At 44.0% G+C, this 26428-nt stretch overlaps 1 protein-coding gene across 1 annotated transcript in view; it reads left to right on the forward strand.

The window, feature by feature from the left end:
• LOC143766165 (uncharacterized) overlaps positions 1-26428 on the forward strand; it is a 48027-nt gene that overhangs the window by 13051 nt on the left and 8548 nt on the right. The window contains exons 2-6 of the mRNA XM_077253631.1: positions 17212-17336; positions 17466-17645; positions 17725-17848; positions 17934-18031; positions 18227-18317. Coding sequence (XP_077109746.1) covers positions 17259-17336; positions 17466-17645; positions 17725-17848; positions 17934-18031; positions 18227-18317 — 571 coding nt within the window. The 5' untranslated portion in view covers positions 17212-17258. The remainder of the gene's footprint in view (positions 1-17211; positions 17337-17465; positions 17646-17724; positions 17849-17933; positions 18032-18226; positions 18318-26428) is intronic.

Genomic DNA, 26428 nt, shown 5'->3' on the forward strand with positions numbered 1-26428 from the left:
TGTATGCTTTCCTCATTCTCCTATTCCCATTTGGTTGGTAACTTCCTATCCTTCCCTATATACCTCTTTACCTTTGGTGTTTGTATGTTTGTTGCTTTCTGTCATCCCTATTTTGTCTTTGTGTCTTGTTTACCTTACATATCTGTCCCAGACCTCATAGTGTGGAGGAGGGGACAGACCAGGATTTAACAGGAACATAGTAAGGTCAGAGACTCGAGCCTCTCCCCCTTCATGAGTACCTCCGGGACAGGGATAGTTAGGGTCCCAGTTCCAGGGACAGTTTGAGGTCCCACCTCCTTATCAAAAACCATCAAAGCATGACTGTCTATCCACTTTTTATAGGAAGACGTAATGACCAGAACAGAAGCAGCTGAAATGTAGTTGCATGTTTGTGACCAGCATAGAAAGAGTCTTAACCTCTTCAGCACCAGACGAGACTAAATCCATTTAATATGGGACATAAATCGAACCATCTCTAAAGCAGACCTGTGATTCATTATCTAACTTGACCATCTATCTCCATGTCCTCCAGGAGGACGTGACACCCTTGTGACACATACACATTAGATAACTGTTGGCTGAACAACCTTTCGTCTGACTGTTCTCCCTCCCAACTCCCCCCATACATGCAAACATTTATATATTCGGCTAGTGGTAATGTAGTCAGCGACTGACACTAGCCAATTATGTTTTTCAATGCAAAGTAAAAAAATGAAGCTGTTATCCTCATCATGAAGTAGTTATTTATCATGTCACGTGTAATGAATATCTCCTGCAGTATTGCTAATTCTGATTCCAGCGTTGGTAAATGATACATGAATTACTGCTATGGAAGATGAGTCTATGAGAAACATATTCAGCTGAAGAGTCAAGGGAAGAAACTGCTTGTTGTGAGTGTGGCCTAAAATATATAGGTTTTATTAGTAGATGGAAAGGAAAACTCAATACTATAAAATAGTAATAGTCCTATTAATGATTCCCCACATCCCCACAACTCCCGGACCACCACTGCTTGGGTTCCCCGCCAGTCTCTATTTCCTAGTCAGTCTTAATCTCTGGAAGAGCAAACTTTTACTCTGTACTTCCTCATTAGCAAATATCTTTGCTACATCAAAGATAATTATCCCTAAGGCAGATTGGAAGTTTCTAACATAATACAACACAATGAAAAAAGAATATTTTGATGTCAGAAAAAGTAGAGGTGGTTTTAGATTGGTTGGCTTAGAGTGCCTTCAGTTTCTTTGTTTTGTTTTCCACCTGGTCTCCTGCTGAAAGAGCAGATTTTGCACCTGCGACCCATAGGCATCTGTCTTCCAACTCACCCCCTTGCAAATCAGCCAAGCAGCCTTAGCACCAAGTCATGCAGCTGTCACATCTGCTTTTTCATGACTCTGCTGGTTGTGGTTCCATGGGCCATCCACCTGGCCCTGACCAACAGTTGGAAGAGATTGAGTACACTGATGCCCAAACATCTGTTCTGTTGGACTATGAGCACATGGGAGGGGTAGTGCAAATGGTCAGCGCGTTACCGCAGCATTTCTCAGATGATGAGAATGATGGTGAAACACAGGTTCCAACTGCTGCAGCTTTCTGCTGTGTGTAGTTTGGCAAGGAGGGCAGCGGTGAGGACTAAATGGAACATCATGCTGAGGATTATTATTATTAGCTATAATTTTTTTACAGCACCATTGATTCCATGGTACTGTACATGAGGAGGGGTTACATACAAAACACAAATACTGCCCTCTACCACAACATATCAGACTCTCGCCTACCATCGAAACCTTCAAAAAGAACTTGAAGGCCTACCTATTCCGACAAGCCTACAACCTGCAGTAACCACCGATCTACCAAACCGCTGCACGGCCAGCTCTACCCTCTCTTACTGTATTCTCACCAATCCCTTGTAGATTGTGAGCCCTCGTGGGCAGGGTCCTCTCTCCTCCTGTACCAGTTGTGACTTGTATTGTTTAAGATTATTTTACTTGTTTTATTATGTATACCCCTCCTCACATGTAAAGCGCCATGGAATAAATAGCGCTATAACAATTAATAATAATAAATACAAATTATAATGAACAAACTAATAGTGACAGACAGGTACAGAAGGGAGAAGGCTCTACCATTTAAGCCTTACATTTCACAGGATAATGTTGAAGGAGATAGTAGGTTTTGGGCGTTGCAGCAGCTCTAGTGTTGGTGAGGTGGCAGCGGGGTCATTACAGTCTGTAAGCTGTTCTGAAGAAATGGGTTTTCAGGTTCCACTTGAAAGTTCCCAATTTAGGGGTTAGTAGGATGTGTTGGTCCACAGAATTCTACAGGATGGAGGATACTTGGGAGAAGTCTTGCAGGCGATTGGATAAGGAACAATTGTGGAGGATATAAGGAGGTCTTCGAAGGACTAGAGATTATGCTGTGGGAGATATCGGGAGAATATTCCAGAGATACATGGGTGAGGCAGATTATGGGGAGCTTTGTAGGTCAGTGTTAGTCACATGAAGGGTACTATGTGGAATTGGAAGACAATGAAGGGACTTGCCGAGGGGAGAAGCGGAGAAGTAGCGAGGACAGAAGTGGATTAGTAGGACAGCAGAGTTACCGACAGACTGGAGAGGTATGATGATGCAATGGGAGATGATGAGGTCCTAGACCCCACATAACGTAAAGGCCATCTGAGTGACGTGGGCAGTTTGAAGAAACAGGTGGTGGTTATGCTTCCCCAGCTGCACAGCAAACGAGAGAGCAGGGTGCAAAAGCGCCAAGGCCGGCCCCTAGCCATTAAGTTGGCTGCTACTGCGTACCAAGGCTGGCCACTAGCCTTTCCTCTCCATGTTTACTCCTCCTCATACTCCACTTCCTGCAACAGCTTCTCATCTAGTCACAGTAAGACCTGCACCATGAACCTCAGCACAGCCAGGGGTAAACAATAGCTGGGTGTTCTTCAACTCTGTTTGGTTGACAAATACCACACTGTCAGATGAGGGTGAACCTCAAACCCGGCCTGGTGGTGTATGATAATGGGCGAAATCTCGTAGTGTTGAGGGAGGATCTAAAGTGACCCTTCACGGTTGACCTTAGTGATTTTCAAATTAATTAACAGGGTGTTGCCGGCAACTGAGAATGACCAGACGGAGACGTAGCTCTGTTTGGGAGAATCAAAGGAGATTCCTAGCCCCCGTTTATTGTGTTGTACTTTTATCATGTTAGCAAATTCTACTTCAACCAATAGTATAAAAACACACTTTCAGCACTTAACCTATAAAAATGCAGGAAAAACTTAACCTATGAGGATACAGAAAAAAACGGAAACTACATATATGGTTGTGTCTTTTTGGCATAAAACAACATGTTAACAGGTGCCTCAAAGTCTTATCTAGCGGTACACCCCCCAGTCCTTTCCCTGGTCGAGTTAGAACACTCAAGGTCTTTACACCAATTATAAACCATAGCCTAATTAAGTAAAAAAATGTTATCTTTGTGAGAAACAGGACAGAGTTTCAAGCAAAAAAATGAAGCCTTTAGTTTTGATCTTAGTTTAACCCTTCACAATCCCCCCTAGATAAATTTTGTTAATTAATGTCCAGCATCAGAGGTACTATCCCAAGCTATAAGCTCGAGGGGTACTGGTCTTCACATGACTGGTGCCATGTTACCAGCCATGGCTGTTGCGGCGTACCCGTCCCCCCTGTATGCTAGAAATTACGAATAGCAATTGTTGATGACAATGGTGGGGATCTTTTGAAAGTAGCCATGCGCTTGGCTTCAACATCTTCATCAGATAACTTTGTGAAATCGGTGTAGAGAAGAGCAGGGGTGGCAGCGCTTTTGGTATCATCATTAGCTGTCCAAGTGCAGAATTTCCTAATACATACAGGAGTACACCAAAAAACAAGTTTTAGTATTACATATATATCAAGGATAAAGGCAGCAATGTGTAACAAACTTTGCAAGATTCCAGCTATCCAGCCCCCAAATCCCTTAAACCAATTGGCTGGATTAAGAAAGGAGAAGGTGTCTGTCCACCAACTATCCTTATTACGGTCATTGTCTTTATCATATTGATCTCTAAGTCTTTGAATGTCCTCTATCTTTAACTTTAACTTCATAGTACTATTGGGATCTATATAATGACAGCATGCGGGTCCAATAACCTGACACATACCACCCTGTGCTGCTGTTAGGTAATCCAGTACTACAGTATGTTGATTAGTGACTATGATAAGTTGGTTTTGGACAGCAACAGTAGTATTAAGTATATCCAATATATCCCAAATTTGATCATCTAGATAGTCTGTGGCCCTAACCAATTTATCCCACATTTGTGTAATCATAGGGTAAATGAAAATAGAACTGACAATTTTATTGGCTATACCCATCTGTACTACATGTGGTCTTCCCGAAGGGCGGGGTGAGTTATCTGCAGCTCTTTTATACAATGTATGTTTGGGTATAGCCTGTGTATCCAACTGTTTACTTGAGAGGACAAAGGTGGCCGGGGTCAATCGACCTATAGTACAAGTGCCCTTTACCCCTACTGGCAACCATTTATAAGCATTGTCTCCACACACCCAGAACATATCAACAGGTAAATCCCATAAGGCTGAATGTTGCAGTACCAATCTATGCGCTAAGTCTATGAAGGCTGAGACATTCTGGAGCATGCACCAAGGTGGAGACTGTCCTAGAGGACTACAATAACCTACATTAGGATTCCCACAAGTGGGCGTTCCTGGCACATATCCAGAGGACTCATTGCAAGGTATATTGCCAGGAATGCTAGCGCAGATATCTTTAGAACCTTGCAAAAACAGACTAGAACATTTCCATGACGTATTATGTATCATTCTTTCTAACATTATTGGTTTGAAAGCATCAGTAGAGTATGAGGTCACATCAAAACTAATTTGTAAACCATACGTTGGAACTTGCCCTAGATTGGTTAGGCTAGTCTTATTCTTAGGTACCCAAGTCGCTCCTTTATAGGCTAGATATTGAAGGTGTGTATCGCTTCCTGAAAGGTTACCTTGCCACCAGGGGTACCCCACCCATCCCACAATAGGTATACCGACAGTAGTATTCCATAATTTAGCATGATCTGTGGCATTGTTAGCGAATGTGTCAGAACAGTTAGTCCAGGCAAACAACTCAGGTGGGACGGGAATAGCCAAAAAGGGGATACTTGTGGCCGACACTGGTGAATGAGTGCAAATCCAGCAATCTGCCAGACACTGGGAATTATCCAACAAATCTCTCAGTAATCTTTCATGATGTTGTACAAACTTATTATTCAAGGAAGTTGGGGAATTTAGGCTGTCCCATGCGGTTACCAATAATAATATGGAAAATGCGAAAAACCAAAACATTATGTTCTCTTATTTGCTACTAGTCTGTGTGACCAGCTTGCAGTGCGATGCGTGGATCCACGTCGGCCTTCCTTCCAGTTTCACTGACGTAGGGGTGATGAGGAGGACTTGGTAGGGACCGTCATACAAGGGTTCTAGTCCGTGTTTTCTGACATGCCTTTTCACGACCACAAAATCACCAGGCTTCAAGTTGTGACAAGTGTCCGTTTCTGCTGAATCTGGAAGGGAAGAAGAAACTAGAGCATGGGTGTTAGCAAGATTTCTACTGAGCTGAATAACATATTGAACAGTACGGTCAGTTTCCTCTGACAACTGCTGAGGCTGGAAATTTGCAACTGGGGGCCTAGCACCAAACAATATCTCATATGGGGACAGGCCATGTTTTGCCTTAGGGGTAGTGCGAATGTGGTACAGTACAATGGGTAGGAGCTCTGGCCATGGAGCCGTAGTCTCCTGCATCATTTTGGTCAATTGTCCCTTCAGTGTGCCGTTCAACCTCTCAACCTTTCCACTGGATTGTGGATGGTACGGAGTATGGAGAGCTACCGTGGATCCAAGCATTGTCAGAACCTCCTGATACACATGAGAAGAAAAGGCCGGGCCTTGGTCACTTTCAACGACTTCTGGAACAACGTATCTGCATATAACTTCCATCACCAGTTTCTTCGCTGTGGTCTTTGCAGTCATGTTGGTAACAGGGAATGCTTCTGGCCAACTGGAGAACATGTCGACAACCACCAGACAATATTCATACCTTCCAGACTTAGGCAACGTGATGTGGTCCACTTGGAGCCTTTGGAAAGGATAGTCGGGCTTAGCAAGGTGTTTCGGGGGTACACGTTGAAGTTGACCGGGATTACAGGTCTGACAGATGTTACATGCACGGTTGAATGCTGTCAGGACTGTAGAAATACCTGGAGCCCAGTAGAATTTTTGTACCAGGGCAAGGGCCTGGTTTTTTCCTCGATGTGTGGGCCCATGTGCCCATGTGGCAGTAGCAGGGTACATCCGCTTAGGGAGACACACAAGTTGGTCCTTTTTCCAGAGACCATTGTCCATACATGCTCCATCAGCCTTCCACTGTTTCACTTCTTCCTTTGGAGACATTCTCTGCATCGTCAGTAAGCGGTCTCGTGGGGTCCGGCTGAAAACCTCAGTCTGGCGTAGATCATCAGGTTCTTGTAGAGTCAGTGTTTCTTGTAACTGTTTACGCTGAGAGCGTGTGGTCACCATAGCTGGTATGGTTAGTTCAACAGGCAGAAGAGCAGCGGTTTTTGCTTGCATATCCGCAAAAGCGTTACCAACACTCTGTGGACTGTTCCTAGGACCGTGTGCCTTGACCTTGATAATGGCCACCTGGGTAGGTAATTTGATTGAGTCCATGAGGGTTTCAACAGCTTCAGCATTCTTCACTGGTGTTCCGGCAGTAGTAATAAACCCTCGATTGGCCCATAGAGCCCCAAAATCGTGAGCAATACCAAATGCATACTGTGAGTCTGTGTATATATTAGCCCGCCTGTCTTTGGCCAGAACACATGCAGTAGACAGAGCCTGAAGTTCTGCTTCTTGTGCTGACTGTGAGGGAGGGAGTGCAGCTGCGTGCACTACAGTGTCTTCCGTAGTAACAGCGTATCCGGTGTGGAATCTGCCAAACTCATCAGCATATCTTGAACCATCCGTGTATAACACCAGGTCAGGATTTGGAAGTGGATTTTCACTGACATTTGATGGAGTAGCTGTCTCTTCAGTCAGGAGTTGGGAACAGTCATGTTGGAGGTAATCCTCATCACTGCCATCCTTGGGGACCGGCAGTAAAGTAGCAGGGTTGATTGTAGTACAGCAATGCAATTTGACATAGTCAGGCAGAAGGAGTGAACACTGCAGCCGTAAGTGTCGTTGTACGGTCAAATGTCTTGGCTGTTGGAGTGTCAGTATTGCTGCGATATCATGCAGGGCAAAAATGTGCGTCTCATGTCCAAGAATTATGTCTGCAGTCTTGTCAAGCAACGAGTGAGTGGCGTGAACTGCCCTCATGCAACTTGGTGATGCTCGGGCCACGGGGTTGAGGCGGGCCGAATAATAGCCCACTGGTCGTTGCCTATTGCCATGCGACTGTGTGAGTACCCCTGCTGCATGTCCTTCATTCTAGAACCAAAACAATACAGGAAGAATCTAACTCCAGATGAAGAAACCAAGGCAAAAATTATTATTAAAATATGCCTTTATTTATGGGTGCGGCAATGGTTACAAAATTTATTAGAATTTATATATCATATGTTTACAATTAATACAATTATTTATAAAAATTATATAAAATGGCGCGGCACCAGGATTATAAGGTATGTCTAATATTCCTTTTCCCCCTCCTATATCAGAATAATCTCCATTATGCTACATATAAAACACTCCATTTCACGTGGTAAAATCTATTAGTAAATAATCAATCTGTGAAAACAAAGAAATAAATAACAAATATATAATAAGGTGCAAAACTATTTGCATAAATAAAGTGGCCAAGTGCATTAAATCCAAATATAATCGTTTTTAAAGTGCCAAAGTGAAAAGGAGTTTGCAAACCACTCAATAGGTGCAAACAGTGACAGCCTATGCTAAATCCACGTGTTTAAATAGCCTATATAGCAGCAGTATATTCACCTGAGGGGGATACAGCCTGTGCCTGCGTCTCGCCCATGATGTCCTTCATTCTCAGACACATACAAATGGAACGGTCGAGTATAGTCCGGGATGCCCAAGGCAGGGGCGGAGGCAATAAGTCGCTTTAATTCAGAGAAGGCATGATAAAGGCTTTCCATACAAACCGGTGATCTTTCCTTATAGTTAATTATACAGTCTTTTAAGGCATTGTAGAGAGGTTGCATTATGCGGGATGCATCCGGTATCCACTGACGACAATAAGTACATAGTCCAAGAAAACGCTGGAGTTCAGTCTCATCTTTTGGGAAAGGAAGGGAGCTGACGGCTATTTTTCTTTCTTCTGTGAGGTGTCTGGCACCCTGAAGGAGACAGTGACCCAAAAATATCACTTGACCAAGGCAGAACTGAAGTTTCGAGGCCGAAACCCGACAGTTCAGATCTGCCAGATACTTGAGGAGGCTAACAGTGGCAGCAATGTCTTCCTGCTCTGTTCGTGCACACAACAAAAGATCATCCACATACTGAAGCAGCGTGACATAGGGATGTTCTAACTGCCAGGGTAAAAGACACTCGCTCATATTTTTTGCAAACTGATTGGGACTGTTTTGGGCCCCTTGTGGCATAACTGTCCATGTCAATTGTCGTCCCTGATAAGTGAATGCAAACAGAAACTGGCAATCTGGGTGTAATGGAATGCTGAAGAAGGCATTGGCAAGGTCGATGACTGTGAACCAAGCAGCATCCTGAGGTATCTGGGACAAGAGAGTATGTGGATTAGGCACCACCAGAGTTTCTAGAACAGTAACTGCATTAACTGCCCGTAGATCTTGTACCAGCCGGTACACAGGGGGTTGGCCGGGTGAGGTCTTTTTCTTAACGGGAAACAAGGGCGTGTTACATGGGGAAACACAGGGTACCAGGGCACCATTATCGAGTAAAGTTTGAATTTGCCCCTTGAGGCCCTGCTCCTGATCATGTTTCAAAGTGTACTGATGGACTTTGGGAAAAGGGGCACCAGGTTTGAGAAACACTTTTACTGGTTCTACAGGCATTTTCCCTATATCATCTGGCCCTTTTGACCAAAGTTTAGGTGGTATCTCTGAGAGATAGGGGGCGAGTCGCTGGTGCTCAGGCATGATTGGGGGTGGATCTGGGCCTATCAGGGCCATCATAACCATAGGAAGGGCATGTAGGATACAGATCTCACTATCTTTATCTGCATAGGGGTTATATAATGTGAGGACCATCTGACCATCATCTTGGAATTGTATTCTGGAGCGGAACTGTGATAATAAATCTGCCCCCAGTAAATTTACAGGACATGTGGGAGAGATTACGAACTGAGCAGTAACTTCAGGGAAAGGCCCCACAGGAATGGGTTTTGTAAGAGTATGTTTATTGGGTCTGCCATCTACTCCAATTAAAACAAGCTCTTGGTCTGAGAATTGAGTAGGGATATCTGTAGGTACATCTGATGACCTGATTATAGGGTTGGCCACCCCAGTGTCTACCATGAACTTAACAAGGGTGTCCCCGACAGGAAGCGTGACAGATGAGCATGCCCCAGGTTTTGGTGGAGGACATTGTGATGGCAGACCCTGGTTGGCCACCCCTTCAGTATGGGCGATTATCAGGATTTTGAGGCTGTCTGTAATTGGGGTATCCTCTGGGGTTCCCTGTATTCAGGTTGTGACTGGAAGGGGGAACTTGAGGGTAGCATCTGTCAGCAGGGGTGTAACAATCTCTCTGAAAGTGACCGGGTCGGCCACAGCGCCAACACTGCAAGCGAGAACTGGTGCGGCGGGGCTGGGGAGCGATACTTCCAGACATAGGGTTAAAAGGGATATTTGAGTAGGGGACTGAATTCGTATAAGGTGGGAGGACTGGAACTGGAGTTTGCTGCTGGGCAGGCCACTGATAAGGAGCCAGCTGCGTGCTTGTACCTGGGGTGGGGGCTGGAATTGGAGCAGAGATTGCTGCAGCTACAGTTTTAACTTTTGATTTTCCTGTTGATGCAGAACGTGCTAAATTCTTCTGAAAACTTTTAATTACTTTTAATGCATCATCCGGAGTGGAGTTCTCGATGTCAGGTCTAACTGACCTTATTGCCTCTTTCAATTCAGATTTAAGGCCGGACATCAAAGCTGCCTCAAAAAGGTGTGAATGGGCTTTATTATACAGTGAAAACCCCAAATCTTTAAACACTACCATAAGACGCCCATAGAACTTCTCCGCAGTCTCCCCCTTGTCCTGTGTGACATCAGTGAGGGAGGTAGCTTGGTCCGCTAGTCTATCCTGTGCCCAAACCTTTAAAGCATTACAGAAATCAACACCACTCTCATATGTTCCCCCGTCCAGGTTCACATTATACATTATGCCACCCTCAATAATTGGAAAATACCCCTCTCCAGCCTTCACCTGGAGTAAGTGTAACAGATCTCTTCGGGGAGTGGAAAAAATCTCTCGATTCGCTGCTATTTGTCTATAGAAGGCCATGGGGGAGGTTTCTGGGTCGGGTAATTGGTTACAAAGGGTGTCTATCTGGGATGGAGAAAAGGGGGTATACTTTGGCCTGTCAGGAGTAGTTTCCACATCATCCTCTCCAAACTCTGATATTACTGACTCGGAGGCGGGAGGAGGTGGCGGTAGTACGGGTACAAGAGGCATCTGCTGCGGAAGCGGGGCAGGAGGCTCTGTTACAGTTAGAGATTGTATTGCCTGATGGGCCGTTAGGCGGCTGTCAAGGACAAATCGGACCTCCTCCAATTTGATGGGGTTTTCCTGTATACACCGCTCTATTGCTGATACTATGATCATGGCAGCATCCTTCCTGGAATATTGAAAGATACCGGCAGAGATTAATGTACCATTGTACGTTGAGGCATCGTACTGGGGGGGACAGAGGAGGCATACAAGATTGCATTCTGGACAGCCTCAGTAAGTAATTGTTGGGATCTTGGGATATTGGTAGGATCATATCGTGGTCCCACTGCATGTATCACATATTGGCACGGCAGCTGTCCTGCTCTGGTTGCTGCGACCTGTCCTGTTTCTACCTGGCCATAAGTTTGTATATATGAATTAGATTCTTCCTGTATCATAGGTCCGCCTTTCTGTGAAATTGTTGCGGCCAGTCCTCCAGCATGGTGGAGTTGATTATTTGCGGCATTTACTATGGCCCCAACGTGCTGCTTCGTAAGATCCCCTGTCCCTATCCTAAAGAGCACATCATGATGGTGGGGTCCAGGAATAACATTAGAATACATTTCCTGGAAATCTTCTGTCTCCTCTGTGTATCCCGTCTCTGAGCGGGTGACTAAAGTAGGAGGGGGTGGATACTCATAACCACTAGCAATACTAGGCATAACAGGAGCTGGTGGTGGCAGTGGCTGATAAGTGCCGTCAGCGTTTAGCAAGGGAAAGGTGGGGGCTACAACTCCGGGTCTTCTTGCTTCACAATTGTAACAGACCTCTCTCCACTGAGAATTAGTAACTCTGCATACATCACAAATCCACCCGGCAGGATCATAGGGTGGGGGCGCACTGAGTTTTGGCAACCCAGGATATATTGGAGCTTTGGGGTTAAGGGGCACAGAGCTTACAATCGGGAGAAGAGGCTTGATTTCCTGGGGAGGGACCTTATCATCTAGCAGGGAGACCCCCTGTTCCAGATCATCATTTTTAATTGTTTGTCTTTCTGACACATTATTCTCAATCGCTTTCTCAATACCTTCCTGCACCACAAAACATCCAGACTTTATCATAGGAGTAGACAGCTTTCCTTTTTCAACGTAGCAATAACAGAGACAATCAGAACTCACTTCCTCTTCTACCTCCACATACCCTTCGTCACATAATTCATGTGCCAGACCACGGAATTCCACAGCATCTTTAAACAAACCCTTATCAATCAACCTTCCCTTGTTCTTTCTGATACCTTCGTCCCATAACGTAGGCTGTAGCCTCCCGCCCTTAGGAAAACCCATAATTGAGAATATTTTTCCTGCATTCCTGACAGATTTCTTTCCCCGTCTTTGAATCATAAGACTAACGGTATCAGATTCATCACACAAATTCAGTCTTCTTTTTGTTCCACGGAAACATGATTCACCTTTTGAGCTAAATATCCTTACTTTACTTGTGCACAATACCGACGGCCTTACGGTTTTGTTCCACTGGGTCTCTCTGTCCCCCACTGGGACAACCCAAAAACGCGGTACTCAGTGAAAGGAGGAGGGCGTCTTAGACTTCCCTCCGGACACCTCTGGATATATACTGTATACTTCTATATATTCCTGAGTTACGTATCCTACCCAATCTTCGATCACCTCACCGCGCCTGATTCTAACAATGATCAGGAATTCAGGATATTTTGACTAAAAAGAGAATTACAATCACTGGTCAATCCGGGGTGTCCGTCCCTTATGAGGTACGGTTCGAGCACTGGGCCCCCAATGGAACTACACCTCTATATGATTCCACCCAAGAATCACCCCACCATAGGGGACAACCTCAGATCCTCTTTGCAGCAACAAACACAGGAAAACCACACCAAACGGTCAGTCTGAACAGTATAACTGCCAACTTACCGTGGTTGTCGTGGGGGATGATCAGTCCCAATTTTCCAGTGCCTGTGTCCGGTCCGAGGGTCCTTTGTCTTGTTGCCCTCCGGGGAAGAGGAGTCCCTAATTGGGAGCCCCACGTATGGGCGCCAAGCTGTTGAGGGAGGATCTAAAGTGACCCTTCACGGTTGACCTTAGTGATTTTCAAATTAATTAACAGGGTGTTGCCGGCAACTGAGAATGACCAGACGGAGACGTAGCTCTGTTTGGGAGAATCAAAGGAGATTCCTAGCCCCCGTTTATTGTGTTGTACTTTTATCATGTTAGCAAATTCTACTTCAACCAATAGTATAAAAACACACTTTCAGCACTTAACCTATAAAAATGCAGGAAAAACTTAACCTATGAGGATACAGAAAAAACGGAAACTACATATATGGTTGTGTCTTTTTGGCATAAAACAACATGTTAACAGGTGCCTCAAAGTCTTATCTAGCGGTACACCCCCCAGTCCCTTCCCTGGTCAAGTTAGAACACTCAAGGTCTTTACACCAATTATAAACCATAGCCTAATTAAGTAACAAAATGTTATCTTTGTGAGAAACAGGACAGAGTTTCAAGCAAAAAAATGAAGCCTTTAGTTTTGATCTTAGTTTAACCCTTCACAGTAGCAGATCTAGGGTTTGGGGGAAGGAAAGCTGAACACTTCAAAGAGACGGTGTGGAGCTGCTCAATGACATTGGTGGTGGTGCTGTCACATCCTCTTTTTGTCGGGAGGTAGATGGCCCTGTTGTTAGTGGGCAGAAGGAAGAGGCCGAGACTGCAGCAGAAGAGGGAGCAGTAAGAAGTTCGGACATGTCATGGTTTTTAACGTGTGTACTCCACTGCACTTTTGTGTTTGGAATTCAGTTGCCTCGTCATTCAGGTGATGCTCAGGTTCAAAAGATTTGTCCCTGGCTTCAAGCTCTGACAGAACAGCAGGCAATCACCTGTCACTTGTCATCAGTATATTCCATGAAGAAATGCCATACCAGGGAGCTCTCTGGGAGCTGGCTTTGGTGTACTGATTTCAGCTGTGGGCTGTAGCAGCAGACATACTGGCTAGGGGCTGCCTGCTGTGCCTTAGCATAGTGATGAGTGAATTTACTCGCTGCTCGGGTGATCTCCGAGTATTTGTTAGTGTTCGGAGATTAAGTTTTCATCGCGGCAGCTGAATGATTTACAGCTATTAGCATTACATGTGGAGATTCCGTGGCAACCAGGCAACCCCACACGTACTTAGGCTGGCTAATAGTTGTAAATCATTCAGCTGAGGCAATGAAAACTTAATCTCTGAACACTAACAAATACTCGGAGGTCACCCAAGCGTGCTTGGGAAAACCCGAGCAACGAGTACACTCGCTCATCATTACTTAGTACCCTTCTACCTCTTTTGCTGTGCTGCTGGGGCAGCATGGCCACCTCACCGTCCTCTGAACTGCTCACATCACTAGAATGGCCCCTGCTCCATATGGGGTCTAGGACTTCATCATCCCCTGCATCATCTACAACCCACTCCTCACCCCTGAATCCTGCACCTCACTTGCATTTTTATGTGCGTTTTTGTCTCTCTTTGGTATGTTATTAAATGTGCAAAAATAAAAATATCCATAAGATATATAATTAGTGTCTTGCATACCGTATTTCGCGGACTATAAGACGCACCGGACCATAAGGCGCACCCCAAATTTGGGGTGAAAATTGCAGAAAAAAAGATTTTTTATAAGATGGGGGTCCGTCTTATTGTCCGAATTTACAGTATCTTACCTGAGGGCTGGTGGTGGCAGAGCAGGGTCACAGGAGGCATGGTGTCGGCAGAGGTGGGGTGATGCGGTACGGCGTGCACCTGAGCAGGGTCCCTTCCTGCTTAGGTGGGCGACGCCACGGCCTGGTGTCCATGGGAGGGTGGCAGCAGTGGTTACCGACAGGAGCTGGGATGAGGAGGCACAGTGAGAGGTATGGCGTGGGCAGGGTCCCTTTCCCCGGTGAAGTGATGGAAGGATCTCGTGGGCACATGGACTGGAGATGATGGAGGTAGTGGTGTACATTGTGAAGCGAGTATTCCACAGGAGCTCATATGTCTGAGTCCTTGCTGCTTCCCGGCGCTCCTCAGCGCAATAATTATTTCAGAAGCCGGTAATAAGTGAGGAGCTCCGCTACCGAGACACAGCCGCCATGACCGGACACTGCGGGAAAAGCGCCTCTGTACTGCTGCGAGCCCTGCTGGAGGCGGAGAGCCGGCCGTGCCATGCGGTGCTGAGGAGCGCCGGGAAGCGGCAAGGACTCAGACATCTGAGCGCCTGTGGAATACTTGCTTCACAATGTACACCACTACCTCCATCATCTCCAGTCCATGTGCCCACGAGATCCTTCCTGAACCTTGCTGCACCCATCCTGGGAAGCAAAAGGATGGAGTATACAGAGTCCAAAGTCCCGGTGAGGTGATGCAGCTGCAGCAGCCCGGTAATGCAGCAGAGCGGGGTGAATCCTGTTGATATCGGTGGGCGCGGCCATCTTCCTGAGGCCGCGCGTTCGCAGATGGAGCTCTGCTGCCCGGGGCTTCAGGAAAATGGCCGCCGCGATCCCCATCTGCGCACGCGCGGCATCCCGCGGCCATTTTCCTGAAGCCCCGGGCAGCAGAGCTCCATCTGCGAACGCTCGGCCTCAGGAAGATGGCCGCACCCACCGATAACATCCGGATTCACCCGGCTCTGCTGCCTTACCGGGCTGCTGCATCACCTCATCGGGAAAAGGGACCCCGCTCACTGCGCCTCCTCATCTCCGTACCTCTGCTGCCACACCTCTGCCGCCGCACCTCTGCCGCCACGGTAAGCCTGCATTGCGACTATTAGACGCACCCCCCATTTTCCCCCCTTTTTTTGGGGGGAAAAAGTGCGTCTTGTAGTCCGAAAAATACGGTATGTAGTTTATTGTACATGGATTATCCTAATAAATAAATTAAAAAAATGATATGGTGCCCCCTCTAGTTTTGATAACCATCCAAAATAAAGCAGACAGCTACAGGATTATATAGTCAGGCTGGGAAGGTCCCTGGTTATTGGACCCTTCCTAGCCTAAAAATACCAGCACGCAGCAACCCCTGAAGTGGTGAATCATATTAGACGCCCCAATTCTGGCGCTTTGCCCAGCTCTTCCCAATTGCCCTGGTGCGGTGGTAATCAGGGTATTGGTAGTTGAGTTTGATGACAGTTGTGATTTCTCAAAAATCACAGCTGCCATCAACCCCTGGGTTTAGTAATGGAGAGGTGTCTATCGGACACCCCCTTTACTAACCAGGTAATACAAAATAACAAAAACACACACACAGAAAAAAACACTTTGAGTAAAGACTCCCCAAACTATCCCTTGTTCACCAATTTGTTGAAAAAAAAATCCCATCTAGGTCCACCGTAACCCATCGAATCCAAAGTAATCCAGAAAAGGATACCTGAAAAACATTAAAAGACAGAAATAAAGACAATAGAAAGTCCCTCGTTCACGCAAGTCCGATTTAGTCCATGTACCCCATTCTGTCTCCGGCGTCTGTGAATAGCAGAAAAGTGACCGCTCTTCTCAGACACCCAAGCGGTGGACTCAACGTAATTTTTTTCATTTATTTATTTATTAGGTTAATCTATGTACAGTAAACTACACACACAATACTAATTATATATCTCACAGACATCTATCTCTTATCAACTCTCCCTGAACTGCTTTCATCACGTCACCGGATTTTATATAGGACCCAGTGACAAAATATGGCCTCCCAATCACAGTAATGTCAGTGGCCAACACGACTGAGGCATTATTGTGTATGGCAGACAAACCTCACATGTTTATTGTTTGCCTAACAGCCACGAAACAAGCAGGGTGTGGATTCGATCATGACGTTCCAGCACCCGCGATACTCGATCAGTTATCGAGCAGTGCCAAGCATGCTTGCTCATCACTATTTACAATATCTCCTCCAGAAAATCTCATTGTCAGATCCAGGATAGACAACTTGAATTGTACATCTGTCCTAATTTTTGCGGTGATCAATTCCACCAGAAGGATCAATCCATAAGACGTTTCTGGATTTAATCTGTTTATTTTTGTGTTGTTTTTCCTTGTGTGTAAATCTTATCATTTCATTTATTTGTCATCTTTTTTAACCACTGTACTTATTTTTTTTATCCATTAAAACTACATTTTAATACATTTGTAACTTGCTGTTCTAAATGTACCCACATCAAAGAGGAAAAGTATAGCTTGTTTTTTTACCCATGGATGCAGTCTATTGTGGTAGTTGAATGGACAAGTGATTGTAAGAAGCGGAGTCCCCCTTTACAATCACATCCAAGTCATGAGTGAAGCAAGTGGGTGATGTTTATGACATTCTAGTTTATATGATCTGGGAATACAACATATAATACAACAACATTCTATAATAATAATCTTTATTTATATAGCGCCAACATTTTCCACAGTGCTTTGGCTTTCAGTTCTATCTCCTCATATGTTCCCTTATTATCTCCTGTAATTGTGTTATTACATGGGATGTTACATTGTCATCTTCCCATTCAGATCCCTATAATGTTTGATCATTTCAGTGGCGATCTTCTATATAAGAAAATTCTTCTGATTTGATCCATCGAGGATGGAGATGGACAAGGAGAAAATGGTGGAGAGGATATTACATCTCGCTCTAGAGATCCTCTTCCGGCTTACTGGAGAGGTGAGAGATTCTGATGATGTCATATTACATCATTCTTATCTATGGGAATAACAGATGGACAGAACTGGAGAGGTGAGGACTCTGGAAATGTCTGTAGTGAGATTTATTAATGTGTCTCTCCATAACCAGGATTACACAGTAGTGAAGAAGACCTCTAGTGAACGCTGTCAGGACCCTTTGTCTGAGGGATGGGGAAGACCCCTGAACCCAATCACTGGGTCTCGACCTAACCCACTGATGAATGAGGACATCAATGACCAGAAGATCCTAGAACTCGCCTACAAGATGATTGAGCTGCTGACTGGAGAGGTGACACTGCTGGGAATGCTGGGACATAAAATAATGCTATGAAGGGATCGGGGGATGATGGTATCATTGTATGTGGCAGGTTCCTATAAGGTGTCAGGATGTCGCCATCTATTTCTCCATTGAGGAGTGGGAATATTTAGAAGGACACAAAGATCTGTACAAGGACGTCATGATGGAGGTTCCTCATCCCCTCACATCACCAGGTAATAGCCAGACTAAATACGCATGGCCTATAATTATCTGTATGTAAAAAAAAATGAATTCAGTGCCTGTATGTGTTTCCCCCAGGTCTATCGAGTAAGAGGACAACACCAGAGAGATGTCCTCGTCCTCTTCTTCCACAGGACTGTAATCAAGAAAATCCCAATGTTCCTCAGGATCATCAGGTAGATTGAGAAATGTCATGAGATCTCCCTTATGATATATAGACGACTGTGAAGGTCTTGTGCTTAATTTTGTTTTATCCACCAGTATTACATGTTTTATACTTGTGTAATGAGAACAGTGGAGATGGCAGGATTAGAGCTGATCATAGATGTGACTTCTTCATCTGTCTGTGACTTTTACAATCTTTGTTTCAGGGTAAAGATCTGACCCAAATTAATACTACAGAGACATATGTGAGGCAGGATAAGTGGTGTAAAGAGGAGATTCCTACAGATAACCGCCCAGGTGAGTAGTAACCACTAAATACAGAGAAGTCACAGATTTTCCTCTGTCACTGGCTGTCATTGCCTTACTGGTGGTGTAGTCCAACCATATCACAATTAAAGGTCACTGTGAAGAATGTGAAGGATCCACGCCTCGCCACTCCTCCAACTCAAAAGTTGTCACGGTTTTGGCTACAGTAGTTTTTGCTCAAGAAACTCTCACATTGGTTGCTGCTATCAAGGCAAATAAAATAATGGGATGCATTAAAAGAGGCATTGATGCTCATAACGAGAACATACTTTTGCCTCTAAACAAGTTACTAGTGCGCCCATACTTAGAATACTGGGGATAATTTTAGTCTTTGGTGTATAAGAAGGACATAGCTGAACTAGAGCAGGTGCGGGAAGAGCAACCAAGGTTAATTAATGGGGGGACTACAATACCAAGACAGGTTAATAAACTTGTGGCTATTTAGGTTGGGAAAACGAAGGCTTATTATATTGTACAAATATGAGGGGACAGTACAGAGATATTTCTAATTTTTTTTTTGCACGTAGACCTGCAACAGGGACAAGTAAGTATCCTCTACATCTAGATGAAAGAAGGTTTAATCATAATTGTGAGGATATGGCCACTTACTAAAGACTATAGTCCACAGCTCTAAGAGAGAGAGACTTTTTCCAGCACGGAGCACCGGTTGTGTCAATATTGTTGTGTTTTATTAGATATTTTCTTTCTGTGTTTTATTAGTGATTTGCTTGTCATCAGTTCATCCTCAGGAATCAATGCTTACATTCAGTGACCGTAAGCTGAGGAAGAGTGCAAGCTAGATCTTATGTAACCATAAGGCCAGACAGTAGATTGCTAAAGGTAAATGTAAAGTAATCATCCTATCGATCCCCTCTTTAAGGGGAGGGAGAAAAAGACACATGTGTTGAATCAGGCAGTTGTTGGAGTGACTTCGAAGAGAGAGGATCCAAGCTGGGATGGATGGTATATGGAGTTTTGGAGATCATTTGCCAGCTGGGCATGGATCCTCCTGCTACATTTGAGGGATCTGTAGTCTGGAGTTACCAAATTTTCTTAAGGATTGTTGATCCTGGATACATGGATGTCGGTTGTGATATTTGTTGTTTGGAGGAGCCTGGACTATGACTACAGACTATATTGGCGGGAGATACAAAATCTTTGGGCCAACCAAAAGTTGGGAGACAGTGGGTATCGCCTGGTATGGGGCCAGTGGGACTACTGATCTAGGATTGGGAACTTGTGGACTGAGGACATTGTATATTGGCCATCTACCTGGATTTGTTGTACTACCATGGATGGAATAAAAATAGTTGCATCGTTAACCTGATTAATTTTTAGAACCCACAACCTCAGATCTTCACAATAATCACAGACGCAGATTCTTTAGTGTAAAAGCAGTGAGATTATGGAACTCTCTGACACATGATGCCGTAATGGTTGATTCGCTACTAAAATTCAAGAAGTGTCTGGATGACTTTCTTGAAAAAATATATTATTACAGTTTATGGGTACTAGATTCTGTGTGTTGAGTCCTCATCCGTCCCTGGCTTTCTGATGTAGAGAGATCCAAGTAATAACACACAGCACAAGAGATGTGTATTCATATGCAGGGATCGCCCAGGAGCTCGCCTCTGACTCACTGGGCTCACCCCTCCTGTTTATATAGGAATGAGATAAGCATTTACAGACATGCGTACAAGGGCTCATATTCTCTAACAAAGAGTATCTATTCTACTGATAACGTTCACTTCTGGAATGCAGGTTACAATATGGCAAAGGAATGCGTCCATAAAAGGAAATGTCTACCTTGCTCAAGTTTCTTCATATACGTCTCTGAGTAGAGGAAGACAAAATGGATTCTTCAATCTGATCTCTACAATTCCCCCCTTTGACATATTCCTTTTATAATCTATCACAAATCCCCCTTTAACATATCCATATTTTAGATTACCACAGGGCCAAAGACAAAGCCTTTATTTTTGGTATTACACATGTACACGCTTGTATTCAATAAGAGAATCAAATCTACTATCAATTCTTCCGTTTAACTCTCACAACCTTTTCTTTGTTCTGCAATAAGTATACTAAAATATAAAAACAAAAATTAGTACGGTAATATTAATTAGAATCACTAGAGGATAACATAAGAATAAAGAAGAAAATTTATACTCTTGCATCTATTACACAAAATTTATCTGTGCATACTGAGATACTCTTGAGCACAATCTGGAATAGTACGTATATGACTACAATAATCATAACTATATGTATTATGCTCTGCATGATCCCAGCAACCCACCCACCGATTCCTCTGAACCAGTTGGCTGGGTTGAGAAAAGAGAAAGTATCAGACCACCAGCTATCCTTATTCTGGTCATTGTCTTTATCATACTGATCTCTGAGTCGTTGTACATCCTTTAATTTGAATGTCATACTCATCGTACTATTCGGGTCTATATAATGACAGCAGGTGGGTCCGATGATTTGACACATACCCCCTTGTGAGGCAGTTAGGTAATCCAATACCAGAGTATGTTGGTTGATGACTATTATAAGCTGATTCTGTACAGCTATACTAGTGTTTAGTATATCCAATATATCCCAGATCTGATCATCTAGATAATCCGTGGCTCTAACTAATTTATCCCACATTTGTGTTAACATAGGGTAAATAAAAATAGAACTGACAATTTTATTGGCTATACCCATTTGCACTATGTGTGGTCTCCCTGAGGGACGTGGTGAGTTATCTGCAGCTCTTTTATACAGTGTGTGCTTGGGCACGGCTTGCATATTCACTTGTTTATTTGAAATTATGAAAGTAGCCGGGGTTAGGCGTCCTAATGTACAAGTACCCTTTATACCTACGGGAAGCCATTTATATGCTCCTTCTCCGCATATCCAAAATGTACCTTCAGGCAGATCCCATAGTGCTGAGTGCTGCAATACCAATCTGTGAGCCAAATCCACAAATCTAGATACATTCTGAAGCATACACCAAGAGGGTTTTTGTCCCAAGGGGCTACAGTACCCGGCTGCGGGATTCCCACATAAAGGCATTCCTCTGATATACTCATCGGATTCATTACAAACCAGGTTCCCCGGTTTGCTTGTACAACTGTTTGCATCACCTTGGGGGAACAACGCAGAATGTTCCCATTTTCTATTATGTATGTACCTTTCCAACATTGTAGGTTTGAAAGCATAAGAAGAGTCGGTGGTTGTACTGAAACTGAGCTGTAGATTTTCAGTGGGGACCTGTCCTAAATCAGTTAATCCAGTCTTATTTCTAGGTACCCATTTTCCTCCCCTGAATGCAAAATATTGTAAGTTGCCTATTCTTCCTGTAAGATTACCCTGCCACCAAGGAAATTCTACCCATCCCACAATTGGTATGGCGATTGTAGTATTCCACAGCCTAGTATTACCAATTTGGTTGTTGGCCAGGTTGTCTGAACAATTAGGCCAAGCGAATATTTCTTCTGCTGATACGGGAACTGCTAGAAAAGGTATACTTGTGGCTGATACTGGTGAATGGGTACAGATCCAACAATCTGCTAGGGGTTGTGTATTTTTTAACAAGTCATGTACTAATTTTCTATGATGTTGTACGAATCTATTGTTCAAAGGGGTTAGAGAATTCAGTTTATCCCATGCCTCCGTTGAGGTTAATACTATTAACATCAATGTTATGAGTTTTATACTGCTCTTTTGCAATGGCTTGCATGTATCCATGATGCCTTTCCTTCGAGCTTGACTGATGTAGGTGTTGTCAACAGGACTTGGAAGGGTCCGTCAAATCTTGGTTCAAGAGCCTTTCTGGTGTGTCTTTTTACATAGACTTGATCACCTGGTTCCAACTTGTGACTTCCTTCAGTGTTGTCAGGATCTGGAAGGGAAGTAAAAACTTGTGCATGCACCTTAGTTAATTGTTTCTGAAGATTTTGCACATAAGAAGTCAATGACTCAATATTTAACACAAGTTGCTGTGGAAAATAACATCCTAAATTGGCAGTCCTGCCAAACAAAATTTCATATGGAGACAGTTTAGTCTTACCCCTTGGGGTATTGCGTATTGAGTAAAGGGCCAGTGGAAGGCATTCTGTCCAAGGCTTTCCTGTTTCAGCCATGGCTTTCTGTATTTTTAATTTTAAAGTTCCATTCATGCGTTCCACCTTACCAGAACTTTGAGGATGGTACGGAGTGTGTAACTGACTTTCAACACCCAACATTTTCAGTACATTTTGAAATATTTCTCCAGTGAAATGAGTACCCCTATCTGACTCGATCACTTCAGGGAGACCGTAACGGGGTATCAGTTCGGCAACTAGCTTTACAGCAGTGTTTTTAGCTGAAGCCTTCCGAACTGGATAGGCCTCTGGCCACCCTGAGAACATGTCCACACACACCAACACATACTCATACCCATTACTTTTTGGCAGCTGGATAAAGTCTATTTGTAATCGCTGAAACGGATAGAGAGGTCGGACGTGATGCTTCATAGGGGTCTTTGTTGTCTGTCCAGGATTATGTGCCAGGCATATAGCGCATGTTGCACAATAGTCTCTTGCATAGTTGCCAAAACCTGGAGCCAACCAGACTTGCTTTGCCAGTAGTGTCATTGCATTTGCAGACACATGAGTAGGGTGGTGCAGTCCACCAACTACAATCGGGTACCAGGCTCTAGGTAGACATATTAGTCCATCTTTCTTCCAAATTCCTGCTTGTTCTTCTGCCCCTTCCTTTTTCCACCTGTCCCTCTCCTCTTCTCCTGCATCTTCCTGTGCTTGTCTCAGTCTATCTTCAGTATTTTCTGTGGGGTTTACAGTATGAACCTGCTGTAAGGGTTTGACCGCTGCTGCCTTGGCTGCTTTATCAGCCCTATCATTTCCCCTAGATTCCCTAGTGTCGAGTCTCACATGTGCAGCTACCTTAATTACTGCTACTTCTTTTGTTTCTTGTGCAGCCTCTAAGATCTGTTTGATCAGAGAAGCATGTTTTACAGGTTGGCCTGACGCTGTCATGTAACCTCTAGCTCTCCAGATTACTCCAAAGTCAAACACAATACCATGTGCATACCTAGAATCAGTGTATATATTAGCTGTCTGATTCTCAGCTATTTTTAGCGCTTCAATCAATGCTGTTAGTTCTGCTTCTTGTGCAGACTGTTTCGGTGGAAGAGGTTCTGCTTTGAGAGTTTCAGATTCTGACACAACTGCATACCCTGTATGGAAATTACCTGTGTCATCTGCAAACCTACTACCATCTATAAACAGCTCTAAATCTGGATTTTGAAGTGGTGTTTCGGATACATTGGGTAAGCCTACCGTTTCTTGTAAAATGAGCTCTGTACAATCATGTGTGTCTGTAGGGAAAAAATTTGCGTGTGGATCAGTGTCCTTATTCCCCCCTTCAGACTCGAGAGGTAGCAGTGTAGCTAAATTGAGAGTCTGAAGCCTTGCAAATGTGATAGTAGAGGGGAGCAGCAAAGAACACTGTAGCCGCAAATGTCTGGCCATGGAAATGTGTTTTGGCTGGACCTGGTTTAATATCCCATAAACATCATGCGTAGTTTGAACTGTGAGTGGATACTCTAGGACAATTTCTGATGCTTTGTCCAACAATAGCGAGACAGCAACAACCACACGTACACAGGTTGGCGCTGCCCTGGCTACTGGATCTAACCTTGCTGAAAGATATGCAATTGGTCTTTGTTTCCCTGCATGCTTCTGGGTAAGAACTCCTGTAGCATGGGAATCAACTTCTGCAGCCATAAGCTGAAATGGTTTGGTGTAGTCTGGTAGCCCTAACGCTGGAGCTGAAACAAGGGCATCTTTTAATTGTTGGAACGAAATCTGACCTTCTTTTGTCAACAAATAAGGTTCACTTTTTACACAGTCATACAGTGATTGCATTAGTTGACTGGCATGTATAATCCATTGTCTACAATGAGACACTATTCCTAAAAATGCTCGTAGCTGTTTATGATTTCTAGGCTCATTCATCTGTCTTATTGCTTCAGTTCTTTGAGGTGTAAGATGCTTTTTACCTTGAGAAATGCAATGACCTAGAAAGACCACTTTGATCTGACAAACTTGTAGCTTTTGTCTATTCACTTTACACCCTTCTTTTTCTAGAAAACATAGTAAACTCACAGTGGACCTTTCTGCAGTTTCTAGATCTGGGCAGCAAAGTAGTAGGTCATCCACATACTGCAAAATTACTACCTGTGATTCAGGTTCAAACCTTTGAAGAACTGTTTGTAGGGCATTTGAATAAAGAGTAGGGGAGTGTATCATTCCCTGTGGAAGGCGTGTCCACGCCAACTGTTTGCCCTTAAATGTAAATGCAAACAAATGCCAACTATCTTGGTGTAAAGGAACCGAGAAAAATGCATTTGAAAGATCTATTACAGTAAACACTTGAGAACTGGCTGGTATCTGTGATAGTAACGTATGAGGATTGGGTACAACTGGGGTGATTGGATCTAGAACTTTGTTTATTTCTCTTAGATCATGTACCATACGATATTTGGGCATAGAACTCTTATCAAGAGTTCTCTTTTTGACTGGATACAGAGGGGTGTTAGCAGGTGATTGTATCTCTACCAGAACTCCTTTCTCTCTATATCCCTCTATCTGTTTTGTAATTGCTAATTCCTGCTGGGCACTCACAGGGTATTGTCTGAGCTGTGGGAGAACAGCTCCTGGTTGCACAGATAATTTTACAGGAGAGATATGTAATAATCCCACATCAGTGTCACCCTGTGCCCACAGTGTTTCTGGGACCATTGAGAGGTCTAGATCTATGGTGTACTCTTTTTCTTCAGCATAATCCTCAAAAGCCTGAATTCTGACATATTGTTCTAATGTTTCTGCATCATCAGGGATAGTCAACATAACTGTGCCATCGTCCCTAAAATTGATGTTAGCTTCTAATTTCTTTAGGACATCAGTTCCTAACAAACATGTTGGGGCACCTCTGGCATACAAAAATCTGGATGCAAAACATTTAGGTCCTAATGAGACCTCTAGGGGCACAGTATATGGCAGTGTTCGAATTACCCCATCATAACCCTCAGCAAAAGTTGTTTGTTCTGAAATATCTTCCGGATTCGGAAGAAAATCTTGATTCAAAATTGAGGAAGTTGCACCTGTATCTATCAAAAATGGAATCTCTCTCCCCCCCACATTCACCTGAATCATAGGTCTTCTAGCTGGTAGGGAAGTTTGTAACACATCGAGTCAATCTGAATCTGGTATGGGACCATCTATGATGGTAGATTTCTGCTGGTTGTCCGTTTGGGGAGGGTTATTTCTGGGAACAAATTTGCCTGACTTTATATCTGCCAACTTCTTCCTGCACTCTCTTTGGAAATGACCTGGCTTTTTACAGTAGTGGCAAGGAAAATTGTGTCTCACTCTTCCTCCTGTATTAGCTTGTGCTATTCTAACAGGCTTATGATTCTCTCTCATATCCATGGCTATTCCTAAACATCGTTGTTTCACAATATTTGGTTGTTCAATTGTTCTCCAATCTGGAGTAGAGGATTTAAATTTTTCTCTGATTTTCGGATCTAGCCCCTCTATTAATTGTTTTGTAAAAAGTCTCCTTACTGAAGCATCAGTCAAATCCAATCCTTCATCCCTAAAGCTATTTTCTAGTTCCTGACTATATTCTTCAATACTTTGCCCAAATTTCTGCATAATCACACCTGTAGACCCCCTTTCCCTCTGTTTTCCTCTCATGAAAATTATTAATGCCTCTGTGAACTGGGTACCTGATGCTTCTGTCTGTAAGGCACCCCCTTCTGCCACTGGTCTATTGGGCTGTAAGTGTGTCAATAATTCCTGAAAAAGTCCGGGGGACATTTTCATTCTACATAATTCTTCCCCGTCCGCCCAGACCCCAGCATGAGTCTGCATGATTTGTTGTATATATTGTGCAAATCTAACTGGAAACTGGACAGGATCTGGTGCGTTATGTAAGAGGGACATACCCTCAGCAGGGGACCAAGGGAAGTATTGTCTGGTCTGATGATATCTGGTGTTCATTACCCCGTCAGCACCAGCTTCTCTAAAAGGTCTTGGTACTACCCTAAC

This window comes from Ranitomeya variabilis, chromosome 4 (genome assembly GCF_051348905.1).
Source record: "Ranitomeya variabilis isolate aRanVar5 chromosome 4, aRanVar5.hap1, whole genome shotgun sequence".
In the NCBI taxonomy this organism is placed as follows: domain Eukaryota; kingdom Metazoa; phylum Chordata; class Amphibia; order Anura; family Dendrobatidae; genus Ranitomeya; species Ranitomeya variabilis.